This window comes from Lygodium microphyllum, chromosome 8, assembly GCF_053477565.2.
Source record: "Lygodium microphyllum isolate KBCC chromosome 8, Lygodium_microphyllum_v1.1.10, whole genome shotgun sequence".
Taxonomy (NCBI): domain Eukaryota; kingdom Viridiplantae; phylum Streptophyta; class Polypodiopsida; order Schizaeales; family Lygodiaceae; genus Lygodium; species Lygodium microphyllum.
The window spans coordinates 83,764,558-83,784,826 of NC_141142.1; the positions used below are offsets into that span (position 1 = coordinate 83,764,558).

Genomic DNA, 20,269 nt, shown 5'->3' on the forward strand with positions numbered 1-20,269 from the left:
AGGGCAAAACATTCATGTCATAATTGGCTAGGAATCATCGGTAGATGCATATTCACTGTATGCATATTTAGCAAAGGTGCAAAACACAAATGTACTTATTGAAGATAAATAAAAGAGAGATGAAAATAATGCAGGGACATCTAAGAGAGTGACAAGAAAAAGTGTGGATTACCCTAAAGCTACAAATCAACCACCTCCTAAGTATGTAATGAAAGAGATTGTACATGAGCAGAAACATGATAGTAGATAAGAGGACAAAAAGAAAGGCAAGCAGTTGGGATATAAGCTGTAGTCTAATATTGAGATAGCCCTAGATCTTAAGAAGGTTCTAAAGAATGGATTTTGAATAATCGGGTGAATTCACCTTGGGAGAGGTGCTTGGCATTGCCAAGCGGGAATTTCATGACAAAATCATTGACATAATTAAGTGGAAGAGTCAGTTTCTTGGTGATACTACTAGTGCATTGCTACAAGTTAAAGAGGAAACATGTTTTTTGGGCAATCGAGCAGAATATGAGCATGATGTAAGTACTGGTTTATCTATGCAAGGTGGTACTAATTAGTGGTCAGCATGTGAAAAAGAGAAGAAAGTAGCTAAAAATGCATTATCTTGCAGCAACATGCAAGGTGGAGTAAGGTAGATGCATCAATATGGGAAAGAGACTCTAGGATTTGTTACTTAGAGTTATTACACAATAAATCACTAGGCAAGGTCTATCAGTGAAAACAATAGTGAAAATAGAGGAGCGTGAAACTCATTGTGTTACTTTGGTTGACCACCATGAGTCCGAGATTAATGTCATTAAGCGTGGATTGTATGAGAATGGTGCATGATCTATGGACATTGATCATGGTTGGCATATGAGGACTACAAATAATTATTTGGGGGAGCGCTATGCTACATGTCCTAATGTAAAAGTGATGATTGGTGATGTATAAGAAGAGTAATACTTCTTTGTGTAAGATCGTTCCTCATATGCAATGATTTTGGGATAGCCCTATATTAGAGGAGTACGTATGGAAACAAAAGTACTTGATGATGGTTCTGCTTATGCAAGAGTTAGAGCAAGGATGGGAGAAAATGAGTCCAATTTCTTGCCATTTATGTTAATCATCCTAGGAATCAGGATACGCTTCTAGAGTGTCCTTTACCTCCAAATGCCATCTAATTCAAGGATCTGGATTCTCATTGAGCACTGCTGTCATACGTGGCTATAGTAGTGCTACTCAAAGAATGTACTCACCTCTTGATGGAATGAAGCATGCATTTACTATTGGTTATTCTCATGGATTAAATAGTTCATGCTGGTTTAAGCCTATGAAGAGGTGCTTGGCAATGCCAAGTGAAAATCTCATGACAAAATTATTGACATAATTAAGAGGAAGTGTTTGTTTCTTGGTGATACCATTAGTGCATTGCTAGAAGTTAAAGAGGAAATTGGTTTTTTGGGCAATCGAGCTGAATATGAGCATGATATAAGTATTGGTTTATCTATGTAGGATGGTGCTAATTAGCGGACAACATGTGAAAAAGTGAAGAAAGAAGCTCAAAATGCATTTTCTTATAGCAATACGCAAGGTGGAGTAAGGCAGATGCAACAATATGGGAAAGAGACTCTAGGATTTGTTCCTCAAAGTCATTACACAATAAATCACTAGGCAAGGTCTATCAGTGAAAACAATAGTGAAAATAGAGGAGTGTGAAACTCCTTGTGTTGCTTTGGTTGATCACCATGAGTCTAAGATTAATGTCACTGAGCGTGGATTGCATGAGAATGGTGCATGATCTATGGACATTGATCATGGTTGGCATACGAGGACTACAAATAATTCTTTGGGGGGTCTCTATGCTACATGTCCTAATGTAAAAGTGATTATTGGTGATGTATAAGAAGAGTAACACTTCTTTGTGCAAGATCGTTCCTCATATGCAATGATTTTGGGATAGCCCTATATTAGAGGAGTACGTATGGAAACAAAAGTACTTGATGATGGTTCTACTTATGCAAGAGTTAGAAGCAAGGATGGGAGAAAATGAGTCCAATTTCTTGCCATTTATGTTAATCATCCTAGGAATCGGGATACGCTTCTAGAGTGTCCTTTACCTCCAAATGCAAGCTAATTCAAGGATCTGGATTCTCATTGAGCACTGCTGTCATACGTGGCTATAGTAGTGCTACTCAAAGAATGTACTGACCTCTTGCTAGAACGAAATATGTATTTACTACTAGTTATTCTCATGCATTAAACAATTCATGTTGGTTTACTTGACTTGGGTCTCACCTATATATACTAACTCTACATCAATATGAATCATTCTTTGGGAGCATGTCTTGTGTATCTCTCGCGTACTCTCTCTCTCTCTCTGTGTTGAGAGAGAGAGAGAGTACGCGAGAGATACACAAGACATGCTCCCAAAGAATGATTCATATTGATGTAGAGTTAGTATATATAGGTGAGACCCAAGTCAAGTGAGAGATGATATATATAGTTGTAACATCCCCACTCAAACAAAGGTCTCTGGCTGCGAGTGAAAAAACCCTTGGGGAGAACAAGGGAAAAACCCGAGCCCCTACACATACCTACGATACAAAAATGATTTACTATAAAGTTTTCTTGAATACAATGATACATGCCTCAATCAGTGAGACAAGAACTTGGAACAATACCAAGTTCATGTCTTAATGAGCTAAAGCGAGCTTCACTAAGAGCTTTTGTGAAGATGTCTGCAACCATTTGATCACTGGGACAATGCTCCACCATAATGGAACCTTTCTTGACTTCATGTCGAACATAATGATAATGAATAGCAATATGCTTTGATTTACTATGTTGTATATAGTCTTTGGTAAGACTAATAGCACTTTGGTTATCGCATCGAAGAGGTGTACTAGATGATGAAGGATGTCCCAAATCTGCAAGTAGTTGTCGAAGCCAAACTAGCTCGCGAGCTGCTAATGATGCAGCAACATATTCGGCTTCAGTTGTAGAAACCGCAACACATCGTTGTTTCTTGCTGGACCAAGAAACCAAACATCCATTTACAAAGAAACAATTCCCACTTGTAGATCGCATGGATAAGTGTGAACTTGCCCAATCAGTGTCTGTATATCCAATAAGGTCAAGAGAAGTTGAAGAAGATAAAGAAGAATCCTCTCGACGACGATAAATAAGACCAAATTCCTTAGTACCCTTGAGGTACTTAAGAATACGTTTTGCAGCACTCCAATGAATAGTGGAAGGGGAAGAAAGATACTGTCCCAAAAAATTGGCTGCAAATAAAATATCTGGTCTTGTGTTTAAACCAATAAATTGAAGACAACCAACAAGATTAGCAAAAGGTTGATGAATGGCTGATTCTTCATTATGTGTTGTAGATGTACCCTTGGTAGAGCTTGAAAGAATGGGAGTGTTAGCAGAGTGCGCATTTGTCAACCCAAACTTCTTAACAATATCATTAATAAACTTTGTCTGGCGAAGAAGAAGAATGCCTTGTTGTCGGTGTCGTTGAACTTGAATACCCAAACAAGAATGTATCTCACCAAGGTCCACCATTTCAAATGCAGTTGATAAAAGCTTCTTCATAGCATCCAAGAAAGCAATATTATTTGACACAAGAATAGTATCATCAACATATAGAGCAAGAATAATAAAATATTTGTCTTCCCTTTTGATGTAAAGATTTGGGTCAGCAAAACATGCAACAAAACCTTTAGATGTGAGGAACTGATCAATCTTAATATACCAAGCACGAGAGGCTTGCTTCAATCCATATAATGCACGATGAAGCTGACATACAAGATGCTCCTTTCCTGCAATCATAAAACCTTCAGGTTGATCCATATAGATTTCTTCTTCAAGATCTCCATTGAGAAAAGCCGTTTTAACATCCATTTGGTGAATTTCTAGATCAAATAGTGTTGCAAAAGCCAAAATCATACGAACAGTTGTGGAGCGTACAACGGGAGAAAATGTTTCTTGATAATCTACTCCTGCAATCTGTGAGTAACCTTTTGCAACAAGTCGTGCTTTGAACTTATCAAATGAGCCATCAGCTTTGGTCTTGGTTTTATAAACCCATTTACATTTGATAGGAACACGATTTGGGGGGAGTTCAGTAAGAATCCATGTACCTTTGGAGATTAAAGAATCCTACTCAGCTTGCATAGCTTCTTGCCATTGATCCCTTTGAGACGAATTGATAGCTTCCATATACGATATTGGATCCTCTTGGACAGACATAGCATCATCAAAGACATCATATTCAATAGAATAGAATCCATGCTCTATCTCAATAGGAAGATCAACATAGATCTCCAAATTTTCATCAATCTTCTTTGGAGGTGGAGGTTTATGATCATCAGAATTAGTAGAATCACAAAGCAAGTAAGGAAATGCACTAAGCAAAGATTGTGTATCATCTGAAACATCTGATGACCATGTGCCACCCATAGTCTTCTCATCAAATATAGCATCACGACTAATGATAACCTTTTGAGAAGAAGGATCATAAAATTTGTAACCTTTGGAATGATCTGAATAACCAAGAAAAATAACCTTCAAACCTGGAGGATCCAACTTATGTCGAGTGTCCTTGGGCACATGAATATAAGCAATGCAGCCAAATGAGCGAAAGTGAGAGACTGAAGGTGTCTTCCCTGTCCAAATTGTTATAGGAATTTTACCAGCAGGTGCAGTAGTTGGAAGATGATTTTGAATAAAAACAGCTGTTAGAAGTGCTTCAGTCCAAAACTTTCGAGACAAACCAGAGTGTATAAGCATGCAACGTATAGCATTAAGAATTGTGCGATTTTTGCGCTCAGCAACACCATTTTGCTGAGGAGAATAAGGAACTGTAAACTCATGATGAATACCTTGATCCTTACAGAAGTCATCAAATAGATTGGATACATATTCACCGCCGTTGTCACTGCGAAGTGTCTTTATAGAGAATCCGGTTTGAAGCTCCACACTTATCTTGTATTGTTTAAATATAGATAAAGCCTCAGACTTATGTCGAAGAAGATAGACATGTGTGTACCGTGAGAAATCATCAATGAAAGTTATAAAATATCGATATTGAGACTTTGAGGCAGGAAAAGGACCGCAAATATCGGTATGAACCAAATCCAAGAGAGCACAGGAATGTGATGAAGTAGAAGTGTGGAAAGGCGAACGATGGTGTTTTCCAAGTGCACAGTACTCACATATTCCCATACGTGGATGAGATTTAAGATCCATACCTTGCACAAGACCATGACGATGAAGATCAAGAATTTTGGCAAAGTCGGAGTGTGCAAATTGTTGATGCCATAATTTGCAATCTGCATCTCCAGGGGCAGTAACAACATTTGCAACTGTATCATTCAATGATAGCTCAAATAGATTACCATGTCGAGGAGCCACTGCTATAGTATGCCCGTCTTTCTCTATACGACATTGATTATGATCAAAGCCAACAAACAAACCAAGATCAACTAGACGAGCAACAGAAAGAAGATTTCTTTGCAAATCTGGAACATGAAGAACTCCTCTTAATATTCTAGTGGATGAAACAGTCCCCAGATATAAATCACCCACTCCTTTGACTTGACAAGTCGTATCATCCACAAGGTAAACAAACTTCTTGACAGGAAGAGAATGATAATTGTGAAGCCACTGCGATTGGTATGTCATGTTTCCAGTGGCACCTGAATCAACGATGAATAGAGAACCATCATGAACATGAAGTACCTTTTCTGGAGAGATATCATAATGGACGAAATTGAGCTGAAAGGAATAGGAAGATTTTGGGCACGAGTGCGGGATGGCCCACCAGCAGGAAGGTGGGCTGCTACAGCCATGGAGGCCCTATAAACAACTGTATAGGGGTTTCTCATCGACTTGTTTGATGATACACAGCTTGCGGCCTGTTACAACTATATATATCATCTCTCACTTGACTTGGGTCTCACCTATATATACTAACTCTACATCAATATGAATCATTCTTTGGGAGCATGTCTTGTGTATCTCTCGCGTACTCTCTCTCTCTCTCAACAGGTTTAAGCATATGGAAGCTATGTGCAAGGTTGAATGCCTATCTATGAAACGGGCTACTAAGGAACTAAGAGCATTGGGGTTGTTAGCTGAAAATGAAGACATTTTAGGCCTCTTTTTTGGATTGAATATTATTGACACTATGGCTAAAATTTCCACAACTATACATGGAGAAAATGATGCTGAAAATAGAGTGTTGTCACTATGTTCTTTAGACATGTATGATGATATAGCATTGTTTACTCAGTAAGAAGAATTACCATGGGTTAAATTAGTTGTGGAGATAAAGTATAAGATGTTGACAAAAGGTGAAACTAGTTGCTTTGTCGCTTTCACCAAATTGTGAGGGTCTATATGAGAAAAAGTCAAGGTAGCTAGGTTTATGGGATCCTAAAGATATAGGTGATTACTTTATAGTTAAGACATTGCACAAATTGAAAGTTGGTGCATAAAGGTTTCTTCTACTTATTGAAATAGATTTTTTAATGCAAATTTTGGCTAGGCATGGGAAATCATTTGCATTTCAACTAGTTGAAATAAGTTTTGTAGATCCGAATGTTGTCTCTCCAATAGTAATATTTATTGTGCCACATGTACCATGGAACTTGACAAGAAGATCTTGTATCCCTCTTTAGCCCCATAATCAAATCATAGGTTTACTATGCCCAAAAAGAATGGGGATTTGAGGTTTATTCAAACATGCAGCCGGTCAATAAAGTAACCATAAGAAATGTGGGAGCATGTCCTGTGGTTTATGAATTTGCATAGGCTTCCACAAGCAGAGCAATCTATTCTTTGGGTGATCTTTACTTGGGATATGATCACTTTTAGCTTCTTGTAGTTGATAGTAGGAATATCACAACCATGGAGACTCCCTTGGGTTAGTACAAATGTATACTCTCTCACAGGGTGCAATGAACTCAAGGGCACACAAGACAAATGCTATGAATAGGGTACTCAAGGATTTTATACCACAATTGACAATGCCCTTCTTGGATGATGTTCCAATCAAAGGGTGTGCAGTGGATGAAAAGAATGAATAGATGGATGCTCATGGGTGTAGACACAGTTTGTTGCAAACCATATTTTTTATTGTGAAAGGATTTTGACGTGTCTAGAATGCAAGGATAACATTAAAAGCGATAAATATAGCAACTCATTTATCAAGTACAAGTGTTGTAAGAGTGAATCTAGTAATGCAAGGAGTTACTACAACACTAATAGAACCTTGGACAGCAAATAGAAGACACTTTAGATGTTATGTATCTTGTGTAGAAGTGTTTCTGGAAGACAAATATATAGGAGAGTGGCTGAGAACTAGTCAATACCTCTACACATTAACAAAAGGAGACAAGTGGTTGGATGAGGAGTTTAAGAAGATCAAGATGAAAGCTTGTGGGTTTTTCTTAAAAGATAGGTACTTGTGGAAACATGCTAAGAAGAAACAGGGTATGCCATTGCAAGTTCTCGGTGATAGAGCTTCACAAGTAAATGTCATGCAAGAATTTCATGAAACCTTATGGGTTGGCCATAGAGGTGTTTGGGGTACTTTTGCAAAGATCAAAGAAAGATATTGGTGGTAGGGTATGTATAAGGATGTCACTCACTTTATGGAAACATGTATGACATATCAAATGTATTAATCTATGAGACATCTGAATGGATTGCAACCCGCATAGCCCTTGTCTTTTCATTTTAAGTGGGTGGTGGATTTAGTTGTGATGCCTATAGGTCTTTGGAAAATGAGCTATCTCATACTTGCCCGTGACGACTTGACTAACCAAGTGCAAGGGAGAGCTCTATATACCAAGACAACAAATGCAATGTGTACTTTTCTCTTAGAAGAGATCTTTTGTCAATATCGCTATGTGGGAAAATTTACAACAAATAGGGGAAAATTGGATGCAAATGAAGCCCATGATTTCCTTCCATGGTTGGGGATAAAGTTTGCTTTAACTTCATCTTATAACCCTGAAGAAAATGGAAAAAGTGAAAGAGGTCATCCACCTATTGTAAAGGCATTGGCAAAAGCATATGGAGAGAAGGTAAAAGAGTAGCCACGATTACTCCCTTATGCTTTTTGAGCTGATAGAACAACTCATAGTGCTGCTACAAGATATATGCCTATTGAATTGATGTACGAATAGAAGAGATCATAGTCACATGGAGTGTGCTAAGACTGTTTCCAGGATTTTGTTTATCATCTTAGGTTCTATTAATACATTGTGCTTTAATTGATTGAGATTTATCTTTATCTTGTGTATCTCCTATCTATTTTTTTTCTTCTCGTCTATCTCATATTCTCTACTCTTCTCTCTCTAATCCCTGATGGATACAACCATGAGACTAAAACCCCTCCAACACCGTGTTGGATCAGCATATGCATCTCCAAGCGTGGGGAGTCTACCTTGTAGAATATGTAAGATACCATGTGAGTTCAAAAGAAAAGATATTATATTTAGTAAAATTTATGGGATTATATTTACAAAATGGATTTTTAAATTACCATTTGAAAATAATCTGTAAGTTTAGTAAAGTATAATGGGTCATTTTAGGGCCTTATAGCATGTAAAGAAAGTGTATTTCTTAATATCCTTTGAATATACATTATAGATGATTTATTATAGGTGGATCCCCCTGACTTCCAAGTTTAGTGACTCATTTACTTCTCTCGTAATCTTAGCCCTCAAGACAATATTGACAATATGAGTAAAATCCTTCATTTGCTCCTTTATTCTCTGAGACCTCCTTCGTCCATCTATCTTTCCCTCAATAGTGGTAGGCATAGGGTTACTATGATCATAGAGCTACTTTACCCATCACAACAATGGATTTTGTGGTGGTATGATTGTATGTTAGTGAACTTTCTCATCATCATCCGAAGATGATGCTTCCTCGTCCTTGAGAGTAGGAATAGCTCTTGCGATAGGTTTATAGTGGACTACTTCTTTGCTCGATGATAAAGTGGAAGAACTTGTATACCCTTTCTCCTATGTACATTGATGCTCCTTGAAAACCACATCATGGCTCACTATGATCCTCTTTACCTCTTGGTCATACATACAATTTGTAAGCCTTTTTCTCATTACTATAACCTAAGAAGATACATTTTATGCTTTCTAGTTTGAATGTGTTTCTCTTATTCTTTGGAGTATATGCATAGCATTCACATAGAAAAAATTTCTAAAGTGCGAGATAGATGGTTTCCAACCAATATATGCCTCATGAGTAGTTTTTCCCCTTAAGAGTCTTTGTGTAGCTTAGATTGAGAATGTAGATTGTAGTACTAATAGCTTTTATCCAAAATTGGTTAGATAATCCCTTTCCCTTAAGCATGCACCTTGCCATTTTAACAATCATGGTGTGATTTTGGCATTCAAGAATGCCATTCTATTGAGGTATATGAGGTGTCCTAAATTGATGCTTAATTCCTTTGTTCTTACAAAAGTCTTCAAACTCCTTTGAGTGGAACTCACCCAAGGCTTATATAGGTATTTTTGCACACAAGTAAACATGTACCAACTCTAGAGGAGCCTTCGCTCCATTCTTGCTTTCTTGTGAACATGTCTATATTGTTTGCCAATCATACAAGCTTCATGTGGTTTCTTTATTTCAATTACTATAGGTAGGTGAGCAGCCATATCTTTCTTATGTATCTCCTTTAACATTGCAAAGCAATGTGATAAAATATTTCATGCCAAAGGTTGCTTGTGCCCACATAAACATCAGCTATAAGAGAGCATGTAGCTGATCATAGAGATTATTCCTTCTTTCTCCTTTGCTAAAAAATTTGCTAGCACTATTGATAATTTATAAACCTATCTTAGTGGACCCCACATCAAAATTAGCTATAAGAGCATGTAGCTCATAGAGATTATTCCTTCTTTCTCCTTTGCTAACAACTTTGCTAGTAGTATTGCTAATTTCTACACTTGTCTTAGTGGACCTCACCTCATGGCCAATATTGTAGAAGCAATTCATAATAGATTTCTCTTAACATGTGGAACATACTATACATTTGAAATAATTTTGAGTTCACCATTTTTAACAACAAAAAAAAGTACATGTGCCCTCAGTAGAAAAGCATTTTCCATCCTTTCCAACCATCATAGTGATGGATTCTCGTAAAGGTTACATACAACTATATAGACCTTTCTTATCATGGGAGGCATCACTATCCAATACCCATGAGTGAGTGGTAGATATTCCTTGTGCCAAGGAATATAGTTTCATAATGATAACCACGAGTAGCTCCTTCATTCATAATGGCTGTCTTCTTTCCTTTCGTCTTCACAATGTTATTTTTTTCCTTTTCCTTTTTGACATGGAAATCTGCAATTTCATGTTCTTTCTTCTTGAGTAGAAGCACTCTCCTTGAAACTTTTTATTATCACCCTTCTTCATTTTGTCACCATTGATAGAGAAACAACCTTTGCTTTTTTCACATCAACAAAGAATGCAACATCTCCACTGATGCTACATTCTCAATATTTAAGCCATAACTCCTCCTGCATTAGTATTGCACAAAATTTCTCAAATGTTCAAGCTTGGAGTCCAATGTAAGCTTAGGGAAGTTACCAACCCATCAAACTTTGGTGGACAATTCCAAAGACACCTCTAAGCTAGCTTCTCACTAGATTTTAGACATCTAGTCATGTATATTCTTGATCTCAGTGATGAATGCTTCTAGTGTTCAAAATTCTCTACTACTAGTTGATTCTTCAAGTTTTGAATCCTTGTTTGATTTTTTATTTCATATTGACTCAATATATTACAAGTATATGATGCTTTCGTTGTATCTTGAATCAAGGTCAAAACACTATCCAAATAGCTTGTAACTAAGGCACACAATACATTTGGGTTCCTTCATTTCCAAGCACATAGAAGATCTACATTATCTGGAGGAGTCATAACACTTAAATTTGATGTGTCAAGGGTGGGTTATGGCTTTAATTCATTCCCTAGTATTGTTTCTAGAAGCTCATAAGAATAAAACATAGTTGTAATTTTAAACTTCCACAAACTATAGTTTGTGCTATCTAACTTTCCTTCACTAAATGTTGATTGTCAGTGTTTGAATTATTGGTATAATAGTACCACCACCTGATGTGCTAGCACCACTATCACATATAGTAGACAACATTTCTCCTTGTTGCTATGCTGAAAACCTTGTCTCTCACGTACTCTTTACTCCTTAGAGCCCCATTGGGTTCTGATACCATGTAAAAGTTACACAACGCAATAGATAGAATGTCAGTAGCAGGAGTAAAGAATACACAACAAATATTAAAAGAATAGAAATTGATCTAATTTTAAATAAAATGATACAGAGATGGATCTATCAAGCCATTTGCTTCCAATGTGAAGCCTAGATGGCCACCTAGATAGATGATAGGGGAAGAGCTTAAGTCTAGTTGGGAGAACTCTTATTAGATTGGCAATGGCTTTGGAGGGATCTTCCTTTTATTGGGTGAAAGATAGATGATAGGGGAAGAGCTTAAGTCTAGTTGGGAGAACTCTTATTGGGTGAAAGATAGATTGGCAATGGCTTTGGAGGGATCTTCCTTTTATAACTAGCAAAGGTAGTCTAGTCAACCTATCTACCCATATTATGAATCTTCCCTATAGTTGGCTAGGAAATATACCCTTTACTATTTGACCAGGGGTGCCACCACTAGCCCCCTTGAGACCCCCCTAGTTAAGGGTTGCTTCCATGGCTTCCAGACCCTAAATTTGGGATCTAACATATAAGGAGCAGATAAGTTGAGACACAATCAACCGGGATCACACATGTCTTCTTCTCATAATGGGGCCTTATAACTTAGAGCACCATGGATCATTGGTGGCATCCTATGAGGGTGAGGCATTGAGCATATCTAAATTTAGTCTTTAGAAACTTATAAGGAGTCTTTCTTCTATCGTAAACTTCAAAAGAAACAATTGAGGATCCATAATCCATATATCAAATAACACTAAGAACCAAGGAGAATCATAGCTTTATACATTGTTACTAGCCTTTGTATGAAATAAGTCTTGATTCAATGCCTCCATCTTAGCATGGCATCTTCAAGGAAGTACATCCTCACAATAGCATATTTTGCGTTTGAAGGGTAGATAAATGAAAAGTTTAAAGGTAGTAGTGGCTTGTGGGAATGAGCCTTCTAGTTTCACAAAGGAGAAGATTGAAACTAGTGGGAAAAGCCTTAAGTCTTAAGACCTAAGGACTATATTAATTACCACAAACTATCAAAGGAAAAAATATGCATTAAGAAAAAGATTCAAAATGTCATGGTGGTCGCTTGACAGCCAATTTCATCCCCTCACCTTGCATTGAAAGATTCAATTTATAGATTTTCTACACCTCTCCTACATTCATTTTCTGTCTCACGATTTTCCAAGTGTTTAACATGCAATGCATATAGATCAATAGTTGATTCATCACAGTCCATCTCTCTACGATTACCAAATAGTAAAGGTCATCCACATACTATTTTTGTTACAATTGGATTCATCTTGCTTTGTTGGAAGATTTGCCACAATATTGCTATGTAATATAATCGACATAAGCCTTATTACTAAGGCTATTCAAAAACTAAATCAAATAACCATAGGTTCCCCCTTCACAAAAGGCCTTACACAATCACCTTTTGCCCAAAAACAATCTACATTCCCACTTAAGTTATCATCTATCTTGCACATAGATGTTACAATCCTACATAAATATACGTTTGTTATAATTTGTGTCAACCTTTTCTCCTACAAAATGTGCACACTTACTCAAGGCTTCATCATACTCTTTGTGAAATCATGATCTTCATTATTTCTTGGAACCTTGGTCCTTGTGGCATTGCATGTTGATTTCACATTATACACAAGCATATAATAGAAACAACTCTTTTTATGTACACATTCACCTAGACTCTACAAAAAACCTAAAATATTTTACTAGATATATAAGAGGATTCTCCTTTTCCAATAAAAGGTGTGTTTGTATGCCATCTAATATCGGATGGCTAGATATGTGACAAAAAAGTCAAAGTACAGTAGCCCAAGTCTAATGTAGAAATAACATTTAAAAAGTCATCATCAGGACATGATCAAATCACAAAGTTGGTGGGACTTACACATAGTAGTATATAAGTATCGCTAGCTAGACTTCAATGTAAAATAGCCGTAATTATATATCATGGAATTCATGGGATCATCCCTCAATAAAAGAAAATAGTGGGTGATTATCAATTGAATAAGTCAAAGTCTTTAGTGAGGTAAGTAACAATAAGAAAATCTTTTAGTGTCTCCTCACTATTCGATCCTAACAATGGCTTTGATGTCATGTGCCTATTCTACATGATGCTTAATAGAGAAATCTTATTGCATAGGGATATATGTTTTCGAATATGATGCTTTCATATAGTCAAGTAGCTTGTGTATTCACCCTTTTCATGCCATATAAAAGGGGATGTCCCAGTGTGTGGCAAAAAAGTTAAACCCCAATAGCCCAAGTCTAATATAGAAATAAAATTTGAAATGTCATCGTCACCATACCTACAAATTGTAAAGTAGGTGGAGCTTGCACATGATAATACACAACTATTGCTACTTAGACTCCAATGTAAAATAGCAATCATGTAATTCATGAGAGCATCCTTCAATGACATAAAAGATTGGGTAACTATCAATTGAATAAGTAAAAGCATTTTAATGAGTTAAGTAGCAATAAGAACTTCTCACCATTCAATCCAGACGATGATTTTCATTGCATATGCCTATTCTACATGATGCTTGACATACATTTACTCTAAAGTTCATATCATGGATTTCGAAAATGTGATGTCAATATCTCAAACCTTTTCTATCAAATGATATGACTTTGAGTTGGCAACTTCTATCAAGAAACATAGCATTTTAAGTAGACAATGGATATGTGAACTACATTTTCAAATGAGCTTTAGAACAATTGGCATCACATGTAACTCGCACAAGAACTATGAAATTGTGTTAACCATGACTAGAGAAAAAAGATTCTACAAACAAAAATAATTTGACGCTTGGAAGGGACTCTTTGTCAATGTCAAACTTCCATGGACCACAACCTTTCTTTTGGGTCTTTGTCACAATGATAGAACATCTATAGCCAAAGTTATTTAGGCTAATAAAGGCAAAGTGTCGGTTAGTGATGATTGAACCGAAATCTCAACTTTTCTATTAAATGTGCCAACAACTAGTAGATGATATTGGACTTAGCATATCAAGAGAGATGATGTTAGCTTTGCAACCAACTAGTGTTTGAATTGTATGGTTAAATGAATTTTTCTTTTCAATCATTAGATGGTGTGGTTATAAGCACTTTTGCTTTTCATATGTTGTGTGCACATGTAGAGAACTTGTCTATTTAATGTTCTTACACCTACACATCGTTTTCTTTTCATGTAAAGCACTTCCAATTTACCCAAGCCTTTTGAGTAATCATACTTCTTAAACTCATAATAAGAACTTATTTTTACATTGGGGAGGAGCATAGCTCTTATTCAATGGCACTCATTCTCTTTATTCATTGCAGAGCAATAGCTAATTTTTAGGTCGTATTATAATTTAAAACTCTTTTGAGTTGGGATCAAACGTATGTTGTGCGGTAAGGCACCACACTCAAAGCCATGCATCTTAAATTATGATGATTTGAGCAGAAGTTACAATTAAAATGAGCTCGAGGAAGTTTACTATATCGTCTGCATCACGTGTGTTCAAGGTCTATTTATAAATATCCTTCTGTAAATTTTTCTTGGATAAAACATAACCCCATGTGATGGACACATATATTCATGAGTAACTTATCCGAAGAATGAAGCTTTTTACGATCGATGGCACATTTTAGTGGGATTGTGGAAATGCCGACCTCTTCAATCAAAGAGTAAGAGCTCATTAGAGAGAAATTTCACGGGGTGGTTGTAGCATTAAAGAGAGAAATTTCTGATGGAGTAGCCGTGTGTACTACTTATTTCTCACGCGATATTGCACTGGGCATTGACTTGTGCAGTAGGTGTTACAAACATACACGCACGCACACACGACATATAACCGTGCCACGTTTCTAATAATCGCTGTGAGACTGGCCCACTCCCTCGATCTTACACTCTCTCGGTATTCAATAGCATCCGCAAAGCAGAGCAGATCATGATGGCTAAGTCCAGTCTCACGAATCGTCCATTCAGCTACTGCCGCCGCCTCTCCGTCGCCATAATTATCCTCCTCATCCATGTCGCCCTGGTGAGTTCATGAGATGACATTATAGCGCTAATTTGCTGCTTTTGCTCGCTCCATGACGACGATCAAAGTTAGTCCCAGATCATGTGCTTCTGTCGTAGTTTTCGCTCCTGAGAATTCCCGCCACTTGAACATGCAAATCGCTAGTTCGGTAGTGAATCATGCAACTAATCGCGTGGTAGGAGTGTGTGTGCCCTATCGTTTCTGTTACCGATGGATTATTCACCTTGCGATAGTGAATCATTCAACTTGCGTGGTAGGACTGTGTGCGCCCTCTGGAATAAGGTTGCATATAGCATAGGAGACACATGTCCCCTATTTGCAAGGGATATAAGTAATCTTTCACATAAGCCCCAAGCCTAAATAATCCAAGTTAACGATCCCAAGTCCCATGACCCCTTTATAAAGCAAGACACCATAAGCTAGCCCCAGTGCCATGACCTAATCTACTAAAAAGTCCTTGAGCCTAAAATCCATTGAGTACATCATCATAGCTAGGAGAGCCATTCAATATCAATCCTAATGGCCCATCTTCTTCAAGGATGCGACCTTATATGTGTTAATACTACAATGTATACCAATATCAATATATAAAGCCCCTCAGGTAACGTACAAGGTGATAGCACATCAACCTTTTGAGAAGTCAAGAGCATGCTTTGAAAGACACATAAATTATGATGCATGATAAATGTAGACATGCCACATCCTAAGGGCCACGAACTACCCCCATTAATTGGGATGAAACTCCCTAACTAAGATGGATCTATGGGTCCGCTTTATTTTTCTCAGGCCCACTTTGTATGGCATTGCTTCTACTCTTAATCCTGTGAAGATTATTTAGTGGTGCATCAAACCTGATAAGTGTAGCTATAATTGATCAATAATTTAAAGTTGACCACCTTTTAACCTAGTTTGATATTTATAAAAACTAGGAACTAATTGTATTGTGCCATTTGTGCATCTTCTTCCATATCCTTCTAATGCATGGACATTATCAAAAGAGATAAGAAGAATCCTCTATTTCAACCTTGCATAAAGAGCAAGGTCCTAAAATAAGCATCAACATACTATGCCTACCACTATGGGAAACTTCAGCATAACTAGACTCTAAAGAAACGTATTGAACTTACAAAAATATATGGCATTCTAAGTTTCTAAGGTTTATAGTTTTGTAGTTGTTGCTTACATAGATAAGTTTCTTGTGCTTATCCAAATCATGTAAGAGTTTATGGACACATTACCCACCTTGCCTAGGATTGAGCTTAATGTTCAATTCAACATCTTTGTTTACCATTTCGTTAGCCAATAGGGATAATCATAATTATAACTAGAGTATAAGCTCGCTCTTATCTTGTACTAATCAATCACTAGGAGCTTTTGACTAATGTCTAGATAGGAGAAAAAGAGTTTTCCTACCTAATGTACTAAACAAAATTACACACATCTAGGGATTTTTGGACCTAGCGAAAAGGGCGCTCTCTTCCTATATAGATTAGGTTTAAAAAAATTCAATGTATAGGTTTTTTCTCCTCATGTGTACAAAATTTTTCTAAATAAGTAATATTTTCCTATATAGGCTATTTTTTCCTATGAGAAGAAGTTTCTAGCTAGGTAATATTTTCCTATATATGTTTTACTTTCTTATGTTGAGAAAAAGTTTCTAGATATGACATTTTATTTCAATAAATTATTTGAAATAATTCACATGATGCCATAATAGAGTGGTACTATATTCTTACCCAAGTAAAACTGCACCAACAAGTTAGGGGTGAATGTGCATACTAATGAGACATGTTGTATCTAAGTTTGATGAGTTGTGTGCATTTCTTCATACGTTCTTATGACATGATGTAACCATCACCATCCTCTTAAATTGAATTATAGCAAAAACTTTACATATTCCAGACATGTAGCATTGAATGTAAGCTGATTATGGTTAGCTTATCTTCACAACTAGAACTTACATAGATACTTTGCATGCAACTAGTTTCTCATGTTTAGCCCTTGTATTTATGATTTTGAAAATAGGTACAAGTTGGTTCATCTCAAGATGGAGGAACAAGTAACCATTTTGTACTCATCCATGGTTTAAGCCACGGGGCATGGTGTTGGTACAAAATCATAACAATTTTACAAAGCAAGGGAAACAATGTGACTGCTTTAGATCTCACATCAAATGGCATCAACAAAGCAGTAGCAGACCAAGTGACTTCTGTAGCTCAATATGTGAAGCCTTTGACAGACTTTTTACAGAACAACATTACAAATGTTGATGAGAAGGTTTGATTTGGTTGTCAATTTCCTAGTCACTTTAATTTGCTAGAGCCCACACATTACCTTTTGAATATATATTGGATTAACCACTTCTAATGTATTTAGATTGTAATATGTCAGGTTATTCTTGTTGGACATAGCTTGGCAGGAGGTGCCATCTCTTATGCAATGGAACATTTTCCAAATAAAATAGATAAAGCAGTATTCCTTTCTGCATTTATGCCAAGGAATGGGGAAAGCTATATACCCATACAAGATTTCGAGGTACTAGACATAAGACCTATGCTCTCTACAATGTGAGAATTTATTTCATGTTTTATTGCATTTTATGACACTCATTTCATACATCATGATTATCATAGCAATGGCTATGGTAATGAATTTAGATGTGCTTATGTTGCAAATATGTAGGCATGTCATGATGGAGTAGCCATGACTAATGAAAGCGTGATAGAAATTGTGAAGAAATTTTGAAAAAACTAAAAACATAATTACAATTGTTTTGATGATGATCATGGCTCTAATTCTTGTGGTGGAAATTATTGTGGTGATAATTAGAATCAAGCATAGTCATTGTGTCATATTTTATTACCATTATTTTATTGTGTGCTCGCTTGATGTTTCTCTTGGAACTTCTTGAATTTTCTAGGCTTCACAAGAATTAATCCAAAATAGGGTTATCCTATTCAATTTCGCAAATGGTTCTTCATCCGAGCCGACATCAGCTTATATTAATCTTGCAAAAGCTGCAGAATATTATTATAATAAAAGCCCAATCAAGGTAAGAATTCATTATTTGGTGCTCTAGCAAGAATCTTAGTGCATGCATAACTTGGTTAATCAATTAATTTAAATACAAATCTAAGTCAAGGTCATTATTCCTCTCATACCCCTTCTTTTTGCAACGTACATTACAAGTAAATGTAAAACAAGCAATGCATGTTTTTTGTTCCATTTTGTAATAACTACCAACATCTATGTTGCCATGTAGATATATAATTAGATTTACCTACCATATAGTTTTTATGAAAAATCTCATCATGTAGATTATAAAAAAATGCAATGATTGTCTATAGTTGTGTTCCATGGTACGAAACTAAGTGGACTTGTTGTTCATCAATGTAGTCTGGATGCTCATTTGTGAATGTGTGCAAAAGCATGCAACCTTCCATATCCACATTGAGACGCCCATAAAAATGCAAGATTTACTAACAAATTATCCATATCTCCAACCTTTTAAAGAGGAATAAAAAGGTAAAGTTAAATAAATTACAAAACATAATATAGTTATAGAGCATGGGTATATAGTAAAAAAATTCAACCACAAATTTGAATGCTTAGTCCTTCATATTTAAAGTTAACAGATCTTACTCTTAGGAAATTTGTGTAGTTAGAAAAAAAAAATCTAACAAATACCCTATATTCTTGGTATTGAAAATCACTTTTGAGTAAAAGTAACTTACTAAGAACTTATTAATAACTTTTGTATTTTCTCAAGGAAATACTTTTAGGGTCTACATGACCTAGTCTCTAACAATGTTATGCAAAGAGTGGGAATTTTATTTATGAACAACATTCAAACTAGCTTTTTATTTTGACAATTGCATATTAACCTCATCAACAAAAACTAGTTTATCTCAAAAATAGAGTAACAATATAAATTATTGGTGTTTTTTGCAGGATATAAATCTTGCATTCACATTACTGAATCCCTCACCTTATGCACCACTCTTTGAGAACCTTACATTAACTCAGACTCGATATGGTCGTATTAAGCGATACTAAATAAAGACAACCATGGACCGTGTAATTCCACCATCTCTACAAGCACAAATAGTGCAAGATAATCCCCCAAATAAAGTGTTCACTATTGAAGGTAGTGACCACTCGTCCTTTTTTTCTTATCCAGAAGTCCTTTCTAATATTCTCAATTCCATTGCCAAAAGCCAAACCTTTAAAAAATAGTATAGTCATGCAAAATGTAAGAACCAAAATTTCAAAGCTCCTTAATAGTTATGTTATCTAAGTTATAGATGATCATTGCCCTTGAAAGAAGTCAAAACACTATCCTAATAAGCATAGAGATTTCCATGACTACTCTTATATAAGGGTCTCTATGCCTTGATGTGTTAACAATAACAGGGCTTAAATACATATCCAGCTTGAAATTGCAATAATTCCATGTTGTATTGGATTGCATCAACCTCTCCTATGAATAGAAGGAACCTTGCAAAGGATGATGAAGGACACACAAAGAGAAGCCATCAAAAGTGAAAAGTTATACATTGAAAATATGTGTACCATAGGGAGTATGAAAGAGATGCATGCGTATATAAGAAACCCACAGGTGTACTACAATAGAATGAATTCAATCAGATGGATGTTAAGATAAAAACTAAGAAAACCTTGTGATTTTTAGTTTGTAAATATGTGGATAAATATTTTGTTGATCAAAGGTGGAGATTTAGAAATTTGAGAAAAATTTTGGGTGAATTTTAGAAAAAAATACATAAATAAGGTGTACTCCTTGATGTAGCCCCTCCTTTGTAAAGCATTGTCACTGATGCTGTTATTATGATATGAACCTACCTATGCATATAGACATGCAATTTGACTATTATTGCTACACTGAACTTACAATCTTCCCCAGAACATGGCATGATCTCTCTTACTCCTTACCGCAACATCCATACTT

The 20,269-nt window shown here is 36.2% G+C and overlaps 1 protein-coding gene across 1 annotated transcript; it reads left to right on the forward strand.

The window, feature by feature from the left end:
• Nucleotides 1-15,320: 15,320 nt before the first annotated feature.
• Nucleotides 15,321-19,980, forward strand: LOC148032515 (putative methylesterase 11, chloroplastic). The gene is made up of 5 exons (XM_087684114.1): nt 15,321-15,478; nt 17,329-17,580; nt 17,695-17,838; nt 18,224-18,355; nt 19,255-19,980. Exons 1-5 carry the CDS (start codon nt 15,356-15,358, stop codon nt 19,357-19,359), a joined length of 756 nt encoding a protein of 251 aa, XP_087540240.1. The 5' UTR covers nt 15,321-15,355; the 3' UTR covers nt 19,360-19,980.
• Nucleotides 19,981-20,269: the final 289 nt, after the last annotated feature.